General features: G+C 39.5%; 1 protein-coding gene across 1 annotated transcript in view; it reads right to left on the bottom strand.

Annotated features, from left to right (window-relative positions):
• Positions 1-13,093, bottom strand: part of FAM193A (family with sequence similarity 193 member A) — a 68,494-nt gene that overhangs the window by 37,782 nt on the left and 17,619 nt on the right. Inside the window, exons 2-3 of the mRNA XM_072334802.1 lie at positions 3,417-3,482; positions 41-286 (exon numbers count right to left, since the gene is read on the bottom strand). Coding sequence (XP_072190903.1) covers positions 41-286; positions 3,417-3,482 — 312 coding nt within the window. The remainder of the gene's footprint in view (positions 1-40; positions 287-3,416; positions 3,483-13,093) is intronic.

Raw genomic sequence — 13,093 nt, 5'->3', positions numbered from 1 at the left:
CTCATAGCACATCTTAGTCTATTGAAGTACTTCAACTTACCACAAGAGATTGCTCTATTGTAGCATGCCTCTCCTCCTTTTCGACTGTCCGTCTACAGTCTGGACACACCCACAGTGGTAGATGCAGCATATTGTTTGCTTTTGGAGATGTGGAAAGTGCTGTTTTGCTAGAGTTTTTTATTCCGCTCTCTGAAAGCGAACTATCTTTTCGTTCACTTCTACAAAGAAGACAATGCTCGCCAGTTGAATACGGTGCCCTTTGGCCCAAGCCAAAGGTAAATGGTGTCTACAAATAAATGGTAGGAGGGAGACGTGATTATTCACAGAACACACACCTGAAAAAAACATTCTGAGCTTATCATTCAATGGTGAATATTTGGATTGTCCTTAGATCAAATACCACAGCCTTAACATCAGCCTGGCAAACAATTGTGATTATGAATAAATTCAATCTAAGAAGCGATTCTTCCAGGGATACAGCTTTCCTTTCTAAAATAACTCAGCCTAAGAGGAAAAAATCTTTTAAGTAAAAATAAAAAAGGATGATTTCTTTTACTGTTGTCACTCTCAGAATTGGAAAGGAAAATAACAGCTCTGAAGGTCAGTGTCACCTCCCTTTGAACTACTTGTTGAAAGAAAGACGCTTTTAGCTAAGCTCGTTGCAAAAGAAAATCTTAACTTCACTTTAACAAAACCAATCAATGAGGCCTTAAAATCAACTACCAACTATTGAATAAAATAAACTTCTGAGGACAGAGGCAACCAAAAATTTACTTTCTCTTCCAAGATGCTACTGTGCATGAAATCGTGGTTCAGCCCGGAGATAATGATTATTCATCAAGAATGGTGTTCTAAAACACATCAAGCAGAACAAGCCAAACAACATCGCAGGAATTCAGCTAAGTTAGAAATGATGGAACAAAATATGGACTAAATGATCTTGAAGGTCTTTTCCATCCTTCTTGGTGATTCTATGATCTTATAAAGGCACAATCTCAGATCTGTCCCACACAACAGCTACTGTCTCCACCTTAATTACTAAAACCCTCCCTGCAAATCTCAAAACCACGGAAACACATGAGCTAGAAGAGATCTTAAAGACCACCTACTTCCAGCCCCCTGCCATGGCAGGGCAGGGACATTTCCCACTAGATACGGTTGCTCAAAACCACATAGAACCTGGTCTTGAATGCCTCCAGGGATGGCATTATCCACAACCTGCCTGGGCAGCCTGTTCTAGTGCCTTAACACCCTCATACTGAAGAATTTCTTCTTAATATTTAATCTAAACATATCCTTCCTCTTGAAGCTGCTACCCCTTGTCCTACCACTATTCTACCCGACAAAAGCTTTTCTGTAGGCCCCTTTTAGACACTTGAAAATAGATGTTATCTCTCTCAAAGGAAAGGCACATTTTAAAGAAAGCATTCAAGCCTCTATACTACTGTAAATTCAACACTATGATCCTGTAGGCCTGTACTGAACAAGCATGGGTGAAACAAGTTCTCCAGAGCAAAGAACTAAGTAAGCTGTAACACAACTGATTGCCCTTGTCTTCACAGTAAGTAAATTCCATTCTCTGTTGCTGACATCCGAAGAGAAACAGCACAGCATTATTGAGCTTAATTTTGATGTTGTTTGCATTTATAAAATTAACTCAGCAATATGGAAAGAAAGACTAAATTCTAGACCAAAAAACCCCCACATTTAAATAATCTTTCCTAATACCTCTCCTTTCAGAACTTGAAGATAATCTTAATTTAACAGATTTAATTAGAACAGCTAAACTCCCTCAGTGACATTTCAAGAACTCACACATAAGCACTAAATCAGAAACACAACTTTGCCAGGTGTTAATGCAGGTTTTCAGATTTGAAGAGGAAAGACTTGCTCTGCCTCCTGGAGGTCTGGGGCCACCCCCTTACAGACTCTACAAGCACAAACAGATTTCTGAAGTTAAACATTCCTCTTGACTGCACTGCAGATCTTATACTGATGCTTAAACCCTGCACAGAAAGCACAGTGAGCTGCTGAGGCCTCTGTCTGAAAGTTTCCTTCTTAAAATACATTTCTGAAGCCGGATTAAATTTCTGTGGATATGATGAAGATGAGTTTACAGCTTCTGAAGGCAAAATCTTACAAGCATCAGCAGCAGAACACCTTCCAATGAGGAGGAAAAGTAGAGGATAGCAATGTAAATATCCAGAAATGAAGGCAGCCTGACACTTTCACTAAGGTAAGGTTCAGGGTAAACAGACCCCAGACACACTACAAAGACTTCTTGTAGCTGCAGCTTCAGTTATGCAAGTTTTATCTGTATCATTAAACAAACAAAACCACACAAAAGCAAATTGAGCAGGAACAACCATCTTAGTGGCTGCTAACTCACTGACTCAGTAAAATCCTAATAGCGTCTCCCAACTGGGCTGATATTCACAACCAAGAGCTTCAAAGAAAGATTTTAAGTTCCAAACAGAGAGCTAGTTCCTAAATCGAGATGCAGTCAACTGCTAAGAATGAAAAGTGGGGTGGTCACACGTCCAAGTGCTCTCATTAAGCAGTTTCCTTCTAACAAATTGATAGCTAGAAGCATAGAATTGTGAATCACAGAATTGCTCAGGTTGGAAAAGACCTTAAAGATCACCAATCCCATCCACAACCTAACCATACTACCATACTACCCTAACCCTAACAACCCTCCGCTTAATCATGTCCCTGAGCATCACATCCAAATGGTGACTCAGCCACCTCCCTGGAAATGACACCGTGACAAAAATCTATACCACACAGCTCACCAACTCCTGTAATCGCTTTGTCATGCTATAAGCAAGCTACAAATTGCCATTTTGTATCTAACAGATTACGAATGCAGTGAACAATGGTGAACACTTCAACAACAGTAATCAACTTTCTCATTATCTTGGTTTTCAGTCATGCATACATTTTGTGTTTCTCCTTAGCATCATCAGAGTTAAGGGTACATTTATAAGCGAAGCAAGAGACTTGTTCACCAGTCAAGCTTAAAAAGAAAAAACATCCAGTCTCACTTTCTCTCTCTGAAACATGTTCAGATGTAACATTCATAAAGGAAAGTTGGAAGTAGGACAAGCTGGAACAGAAATAACTGCCTCTGCTATGTATTTAGATTTATTTCCAAGAATAGCTTTATTACCATAAAACTGCATAGCTTTTTTCACACCCATGTCCAATTTCAAGCTTATTATAACAATAAAACTTTACTTCCACTGCTTTTTAAAGCTTGAACCGTGAAGTGATCAGAAACCGACTTCAGTTAGCAAAGTCCTCAATGCAAACAGAACATTTTCAAGGTTTTTCCTCACTCTGTCACTGTAATTCTCTCTTCCATTATTATCATCCTGCTACCATACGGACCCACAAAACCTGGCTGTACTTACCTGAGAAACACCTGTGAACTCTGATCCAACAGAACCATCTGTAAACTGTGTACCATTCAGCGAAACCTGGAAAAAAATTAATAGCAAAATGGTTACAATAATCAAGTTTTATGCTAAAAGCAGCATTACAAATTAAAAAGTAATAATAATTTTAAAAAATCATATCCCAAATCTGAGGGCTGATAGAACAGCTGCTGAAATTTCAGTGATTGACTGTAGACATGGATAACTTCTTTTTTTGTAACAAAATCCTACGGATTCCAAAGTTACGTATTTCAAGCTTTTGCAGCACAGCTGTTTTATTAACAGCATAACTCTGATCAGAAAGAACTGATACAGGAAAAACTAAGACACAAGCAAAACAACTTTGTTCCTCTCTGTATTTGGTGGTTTGCTTTCTGACTTTAAGCTCCTATTGTGAATTGAGACAATTACCAAAGATTCCTTCCTTTAGAAAGCTGAATACAATACTGCTTAGAAACATACGCTATGTTAACCAGAAAGACTTCCATAGGAAGCCACTGAAATGCTTCCAGCTTTTGCACTGCAGCTTTCCTCCTACACCAGTTATAATTCATACAGAAATCTCTCAGATCTCTTCTGCACTGGGTGTTACAGAAACTACACCAGATAGTGATGAAGTGCTTTTCAAAAGCCATGAGTGCTTCCATAGAGTATTATCTGAGGACACTAGAACAAGAGCAAAGCTAAGACAGCATACAAACTGAAGTCGCTGATGGCAAAGGGCCCAGACCACACTGATGTGAAGAGAAATGTAAAGGCATCTGATTGAAAAAAAGGGAGGGAGGGGGACAGGCAGTCCATTTTCTTCACCCCCCATCACTGCTCTTTGTAAGCACTGGTTCATCTCTCAAATTTCAGATATAATTTAACTCCTGCCTCCATTCTGCTTCTCCTAGCTTTGGTAACCTCTTTTTGCTCTCCATTTCTCTACCCAGTACTGTCTGATACTATTTTAAAGACTCCTTCCAAGACAGCTACAGCAACTCCCCTGTTTAACTTGGGAATCTCCGCATCTTCCATTACACACGGACACATCAGACAATATTGTAACCCTGCTATCAAACCCAGAACTTAAAATGAAGCCTCCCACAACACAAAGTAGCATCCACCAATTTCACTCATCCACAGGATCAGTGACCAGTTGCTTCATAAGCCAGTTAGATTTCTGGGAAGCCACCATCTTCAGTCAGGCTTTTCAAAAGCAAAGCAGAAGATAAAACACAAACTTCAAATAATTGCTAGGAAACATACAAATAGGAAACAACACAACTAATATACTATAATCAAACTTTAAAAGTGGGTATTTTGAGAAACACCTCCATCACACTGAACTGAAGCAGCTCAGGTTTGGAATGATGGTAACAAATAACATAAATAATAACAAAGCAATACAGTGAACTTGTTCATTTGCTTTTTGGACGGTGGGGGAAAAAATAGAAAGTCTTTCAAATGAAGAAATGTTTCTTCACAGAAAGAAAACCTCCAAGTACAGTATATATATATTGGTCAGAGGGATATATATGCCTATAAAAACACAGAAACCAGCTCAACATTTAGAATTAAGCTCTAAAAACATTTTTCTGAGAAAATCCTGGTAAACAAATTTGTCCCAAATCCCCACTTTTTCATTAAGAAGATCCATTTACATTCTCTACACTCAAAACTGCAATCATACAAAAAAATATCAGCCGTAGCATTTAAACATGTTGGTGCTCAGTGACCATAAGAGCACCCAGAAACGTTAGGAAAAGACAAGAGAAAAATAGTGGGATGCTTCCAATATCCAGTAAATGTCAAGACAATATTGGATGTCAGGAGTGCTTGCTTCATGGAACAAGTTGCCTTTTCTTCTGCTAGCAGCATTGGGTCTCTCGATCTTAGGCACCGTGCGTTATTAGATTCAAAATATGAGTATAAAACTCCCCAAATTTAGTAACAATATCTGGAAGAGGAATAAAAAACCAAGGAATTTAAAGCAAGAGTGGTTTTTGTTGTTGTGTTTGTTTGTTTGCTCGCTTGTTTGTTTTTTCAAACCTCACAAGATGAAAGAAATGGAATCATCAAGAGTAAAATGTCTGTAAGCAATGAGGAGATTTATGACATGTGAAACAGAAAAAGTACAAGAAAATCCACAGCAAAGACTTTGGAATGGGGAGGAAGGGAACAATGACATGAGAGGGGAGAGAAGGAGATGGCTGAATTGCATATTAGAGGAAATACTAGAAGAATCTCGTATAAGTCCAGATGGGGCTGAAACAATAGCAAGCTTAAAACAGACAGAAAACCACACAATGAGATACTCTCACCCAGAAGTTAAAGAAATGAGGAAAGAAATGGGAGAGCTACAACCATCACCTTTTTCAAGGTACATGAGTAATAATGGGGAGTATGGAGCCTGGTAGGAACTATAAGGTTAAAGTAAACAAACAACAAATACATAAAGAAATGCCAAAACAAGCTAAGGTCTTGGCAAGAAACACTGAGCGTGGACTTCATGATCTAGTAAACATGGAACCGATCTAGTAAACGTGGAAGTTTGGTGGCCTTGACAGGCAGGGGGGTTGGAGCTTCATGATCCTTGAGGTCCCTTCCAACCCAGATCATCCTGTGATTCATGTTCACTATGGAGGGGCTGAAAGATTCTCCCTGAAAAGCCTTGATGAAGAATGAAGATCTTGATGAAGAATGGAAGACCTGCTTCCATGCAAGGCACAGTTCAGAGGGGTGGGGGCAACAGAACATACATGAACTAACCAGCAAGAGCAGGTGACATTCAACCAAGAGTCCTAGAGAAGCCTAATGATCTAACAGTTGCACTAATAACAACAATATGAAAGTGTGCGTTTCCTGTTTCACCACTAAAAAAAGGAGCAAAAGACAGACTTTTTAAAAGTCTATTAAACTATTAAATTCCCAAAGCAAACCATGAAATCTTCCCTTGTCCTAAGTCTGTAGCAAGAAAGTCCCTATCTAACCAAGTTAACCAATAACATCAAATTCTTTGCATTACTCAAGACACTGCAGGATGGCAGAAGGACCTTACAGGACCTGGCTACTGAGCCACATGCTGACAGATACAATTCAGGGTGCATAAATTTAAAGTAAGAGACAAGCTAGACAATTGTCACGTCTGGACAACAAAAAGCTCTTAAATATGTATATATATATAGATATAGATATATAAATACTTATGTATACGCACACATATATATTAGACCTGTATATCCATTTTAGTTGCTGTAAAACTTGAAAAAAAACAACCAAAAAACCCTCTCTTGCAAGCTGCTGTCACAATAAGACACCTCTTTAAAACCTGAATTTTCTGGAAATCAGGCAGACTATTTGGCACAGCATAATTTGTACCAAAGCGTACAAAGAAAGTGAGAATCCCAGTCATGACCAACACTCTGAGCTCACCTGATTGACCTTGACGAACTGGTTGAGCAATTAGAGTGCACACACTCCAAGTCTGTCATAATCTGCTGTAACCGCATGTTGAAATCAAAGCCAGAGCTGAGGGGTGAATTACTGCACTGGAAACGCACCCCAGGCTTTCCGGGAGTGGAAGACTGGTTATGTCACACTCCATGTAAAAAAAGAGATGCAAAGTCACATGAAAACTCAGGAAAAGAAGAAAAACAGAGGAAATAATAAATTAAATTCAGCTCATCAGCAGTTCAACAGCAATGTGATGCTGTAAAAAAAAAAAATTAAAAAAATTAAAAGAAAAATAATGAATCCCAGAAACACGTAACCATTCGGGTTGGGAAAGACCAATAAGATAACCTATCCCAAACATCAACCCATCACCACATCCACTAAACCACATCCCTCAGTGCCACATCTATATGTTTCTCAAACACCTCCAGGGACAGTGACTCTATGACATGTCTGGGCAGCCTGTTCCAAATGCAGCATTTAATCAAATTTCTCCTAAAGAAAAAAAAGATAGGAAACACAGCATTGACTTTGTCAAGTGCATTAGGAATGACACAGACCAGAGACAGCAATGGCACTGAGCACAGATTAAGGTTACATTTCATTCTCTGTGCCCTAACGTAACAAAGGTACTCTGTACCACTTCAGTGCATTCCCGTATTTTTATAGGGAGCTGAACAGTTGCATTTGTTGAAACACCTGAACCTACGCTTTCTGTGAGTGCCACCGTATCTTCAAGGTTGTTAAAATACACACACACATAATACACACGCACGTACACACAGAGTAAACCATCGATACACCTCCCTGGAGGTAACCACCACTCCCTGCCCACAGTCATGGAAATCCCACCCCAAAGAAGCTCTTGACTGCAAAGTTTTTGTAACAGAAAGCAGATTTCTACACTTTTTCCTCGTTTCATTTTGCTTTCCTTTGTTAAATAACTAGAGATTTTTCAGTGAGAGGTCAAACCCTTTCAAGAAATCACACCAAAATAAGAGGATTAAATACTCTTCCTAGCACTAGAGCAAGGTGAATGCAAAATTAACAAGCAGGAAAGTAATCAGCAATGCATAACACACCTCGAGGTTTATTAGCACAGCAATGCTCATGAAACTCAGGAAGCTAGAGTTAATTATTATTGCTTTAGACAAAAAGAAATCCTTCTGGATTTAATTCCAAAGAGCTTTTAAGGAACAGCTTGTAAATTGGTATAAATATGTGACTGGCAACAGTGAAGAGCTTGGAGGTTCCTACCTACAAACATAACCATGGTTTAACGTGACACAGCAGTGAAACTGCCCTGAGCTTCAATTTTAGGGGGGTAAGTTGTATACAAATAAGCTCCTGCAAATAGTTTTGGTCATTATAGGGGTAAAAGAAGAAAATATCACAGTGTCTGACACTGAGTTAGAAGTAGCAGCGTTTTTGCTTTGGAAACTGATCCTATAACACCTGAAGTGAACGTGATAATTACACATTTTAGTGACACTTGTACTTGTTCACACACGCTGGCTTGCCAAGGAGCCTCAGCATTGCAGGGGGCAGAGGAAGTGATTACTGAGGAGCTGCAGGAGTCACCAGCTGAAAGGCACCAAGAGGGAATGCTGGGAAGGCTTCCCACAAAAAAACAATCTTTGTTCCTACTAAGGATTTCAGAGTTACAAATAGAAACCAGAGAAAGCACAGATAAGGTGGTGACAATCCAAATTCAAGTATCTATATCAACAATTAATTGTGCAGACAACTAATCCATTTTACCAAGCATGATATTTAGAGCACAAACTCACAGCCTCCCACCTGATCCTCTCCGAGCTTTATTCTAGCACAGTCCAAACTGTTGAGATGGGAAAGCTTCCCAATTAAGGAAAACGTTACCATAAATCAGTCAGTGAGACACATCAGCCCCTTCACATTCCTTCAACAGCTACTGGAGTACCTGCAATTCTACTATGAACCCACCTCAATTAATGAAGCCTGAGAAGTAGGCATTCCAAGGAATATTATAAGGCTTTGGTGACTCTTGATATACCCCAAAATTTGAAGCTCCGAACCTCAAATATAGATAGATATAGATAAACTGCCTCTTAGCTCTGAACTAATTAAGTAGTGGGAGAAACAGAAATTGCCAGAAGTTGAACAGCTGCCAAGCGCATTAGTGAGAAACCTGGCACCGGTTCCAGATGGCAGAAAGCCCTCCACATCAATACAGCTAATGTGTCCAGTTAATCCATACCTATGCTAGAGCCCAACATACAGCACATTTACATTTAACAGCTGTCGTACTTAACAGAAATCATTAATATCATAGCGTGTCAGAGAGCTCAAGCATTTCATCTCACCATACTGAACTCAAGTAGAAATATCGCCAAATCTCCACTTGGCAGCCAAGGAGCAGCACAAGGGAACTGCACAAACCCCTCGAGGTCACAGAGGACATTTGAGGAGCAAGGGGAATCAAAACGAGGTTTGTGGCAGAAGAGCACATTAGCTGAGAGATGCATCATCCAGCCATGACAACCAGCAGTACGGCACTAACGCTGATTTAAGATGTTGTGCACAGACAGGTGGCTGCGACAGGCTGGACATCTTGTGACTGCAAAGCACAGAAGCCAGCTGCAGTACCATCCCTGCATCCTGCTTAGCCACTGGGAATGATGTACCCAAGCACCAAGCATGGGAAATCAGCTGTAATGGGGAAGGAGGAAGAGAGACAATGTTGGCATCGCAAAAAGATGATTCATTTAACTTGAGAGAATTTGCACTTGTTTTGTCTGTAAAGACAAGCAGAAGACAGAAAAACGCTGAGCAGATAGCTTGAGTATTGCTCTCAATTACAAAACCAAACACTCAGTTCCAGAAGCTAACAAGGCTGTTGCCAAGTAGGTCACTCATTTCACTCTCTGAAAGGTGAAGCATGCTATCATTTCAACACGTTAGGAATAAGATATTAAAGCAAATCTATTAGATGTCTGAAATATACCTGACACCCCAAATCAGGTACTCACTATCCAAGCACCTCCATTAAAAATATCTATAAGCAAAGTGGATTCAATCCAGCTAAAATTATACTACCACCAAAAGTTTGTGTAATCCCAGGTAAACTTCTTTTTAGCCAATATAACAGGTTTTTTTGTTCATCATTTCCTCACAAATGCTCATTACTCAAACACTCTCAACTCTATACGACTTCAGTTTGGTGACACTTCTATTGCAATTTTTGTTTAGCTGATGCAGTAACATGGACTTGCAGCGCTTTGTCTATCCATTACAATTACAGAATTGGACTAACTTGCAAGACAGGTTCTTCGAAGGCTTCCCTTTGACAAGTCCTATTACTAAAAACCTGTCACATGGATTTATGTAAACAATATTAACTCCATGGCTTTGCAAAGAATACAGCTAAAATAAATTTGTGTCAGTGATAAATGAGGTCAAACAAGCTGACAAGGTGAGGCAGCTACATGTAGAAAACTTGAACTACCTTACACACTGATCACGAAACATGAATGAGTAAAAACCCCTGCAAACATGGCCCTTCTCCCACCCCCAAGATGCCAGATGCAATTTGTGCTTCTTTTCCAATAGTGGTTCCTTAGGATGATCAATATTAGGTGAAAGATTTCAAGAGACTTTTCAACAAGATGAAATAATTACAAAGGAAATACTTTTTCCAGTTGCAGCATTTATTGCTGCAGAGGTTCTGCCTAGAGAGAGAAAATACTTAAAAAAGAAAATGTAATTATTAGGTATAGACCATATTTGTTCAGAGAGACCAAACCCTCTGGCTTAGCAGAAGAGTTAATGCAGAGGTCAGAGCTTGGTGGGGAGGCTGTCTGTGTCTCACCCTTGCAGGGCTACCCAAAACCAAAATGATCAGCCTCTTCTACCTCCTGCTAAAAAACAGCCCTTAGTTACCCAGCCAGCTGGGGCTGGAGGGGGGTAGAGGCCAACCTGTATACAATCACATTGTTCAACATATGGCATAAAAATTCACAGGTTGGGAACGTTAAAGGCATTTGTTTTTCCAGTGCTTGGAAAACTGGTAGCCATGCACTGTGAGCAACTAACAGATCAAATACATAGGTTAAGAAAAAAATCACTGTAAAAAGTACACATAAGTTCTGTTTTGCTTTTAAGATGACTTAGAGACACAGAAGAAAAACAAGTTCAGAAATACAGCAGGAAGGAAATAAAGCATTGAACAAAGCAGAATAGCTTAAAAAAAAAAAAACAAAAAACGTGTAACTTTAAGTTCTTTAAGAATGTAGGTCCTCTGAAAAACACTTCCTGTGAACGTACACAGAATTGTTTGTTAAACAGATGCATTTTTTTCCCCTTCAGGTCATCAGAGTTAAGATACAATATTTCTATCCTAACACAGTAATCAGAACAAACTGAACTCTTAGAAGCCTCTTAAACTCACAAACCCACCAAACCTTGACTAAAGGACATGCTCAGAAACACAGTCATTTTAAATGACATGAGCTACACTGCAAGAATACTGGAAGTATTCTAGGAAAGGGTTGCCAATTTCCTTTCTCCCTCCTCCACTTAAACAGTATCTACAACAGGCAACTTTAAAGCTCTACTTTCAAAAGAATGCTGATATCCCCATCCCGTAACGAGCTTTAAAGGAGCCATGTCTATATTATAGAGTTCTTCCTCCTGCACTCTCTATTTCTCTTTCAGCTGAATCAATTTGAATTACATCCTTCAGGAAATGAGCACTTGATAGGAAATAGAGTTCATGAGTTATAGTGCCAACCATAGGAAAATGTTAGCACGCACAGAAAAGAGCTAAGGTACCTGAATATAGATCAGACTTTCATAATACCATGACCAGCAAATCACTTAATTTTTAAGCTGGAAATTATAGAAACATTATACATTTGTTTTCATTTATTAAACAAGGAGAAATGTATTCCTTGGAAACTAATTTCAATGATGCATACTTGAACTATTAACTCTCTGAAACTTATAGATGGTATTATCCATTCTCATGCCAAGTACAGCAATAACCTTATCCTTTTCTTAAGTCTGATGTGATAACTAATCATTATCAAACACTGTCCTAAGGAAAAAAAACACCACAAAAACTAAATATGCAGCTACATTGCAGAATCAAGTATCCACATCCTAATTGAAGTGCTGCCGAAATCTGTAGACAATCTAAGTTGAATTCCACCAATACAAGCAAACCTACATAAGTTGTACTTTAAAATATTTAAGTCCTGCCAACCACATGAAATTTGTCTAACAAAGGCCAAGGATCTTCCTGAATTCATTCCTGCTTGGAGGCTTTCTCCAAAGACATGACCTAGCATAAACCCTATTTCAAGATTGCAAGAAGTAAACGATATAAACCAGAATTCATGTAGGCTCAGAAAATTTTGTTACATTGTTTATTCTCCACCACCACTTTTTCTTTCATTGTGTATTCAGACAATTCCATCTGATGAACTGTTCATTCCTTCAGAGGAGCTGCAAAGTTAGAATGCAGGCCCTGGGAAGTCAGAAGTGCCCTTATTGCAATCCTTCCTATCCAGGAGTCAGAAAAACTCGAATACAGGAAGAATTCACAGCCAGATATAAAATAACCACCCTACTCCTCCACTGGATACTATTATGAGTCACAGACTCAAGGCTCAGGCTACTTAGTGGAGTTATTGCAATAAAATAAAGTCTGTACATGTATCTGCATATAGGTGGCTTCAGTGCTGCAACCACAAAGGTCTATCTGCCAGGTAGGTTACATGATACATGGCCACACCTGCATCAGAACCGTCTATCCCGTATCACCTAAAAGCTTTCTGTTTTTCCTTTTTTAAATCCCAGACGCTATGCTCTTCAGAAACTTCACTGATAAAGTTTCATCTTTTCTTCCAAGGCAACAGAAACACAGAGCTGCCACAGCTCCCTGAAACCAGTAGGCACAGACCCATTTACAGCTGCAACGGTAATTACTAACCAACAGCTTTCCAGGACAAAAAGCTAAAAGCTATAGAGAAGACACAGCCTTCCTGTCCCTGCAGCCTGGCACATGCCCTTCCCAGAGGAGGACGCAGGCTTCCAAGCAACAGCTATTAATGGTATAGTGAGCAGTGCTGCCCGAAGCCTCCCGTGGTTAATGGTTAATTGCCTTTCAGTGGGGAAGGATCACTACAGGAAAAAGCAAGAGGTCCTGGATGCTATGAGAAACACCTCTTGTGTGC

This window comes from Excalfactoria chinensis, chromosome 4, assembly GCF_039878825.1.
Source record: "Excalfactoria chinensis isolate bCotChi1 chromosome 4, bCotChi1.hap2, whole genome shotgun sequence".
NCBI classification, from domain to species: domain Eukaryota; kingdom Metazoa; phylum Chordata; class Aves; order Galliformes; family Phasianidae; genus Excalfactoria; species Excalfactoria chinensis.
The sequence above is the reverse complement of the archived record's forward strand: the minus strand, read 5'-3'. Positions and strand labels throughout refer to the sequence as shown.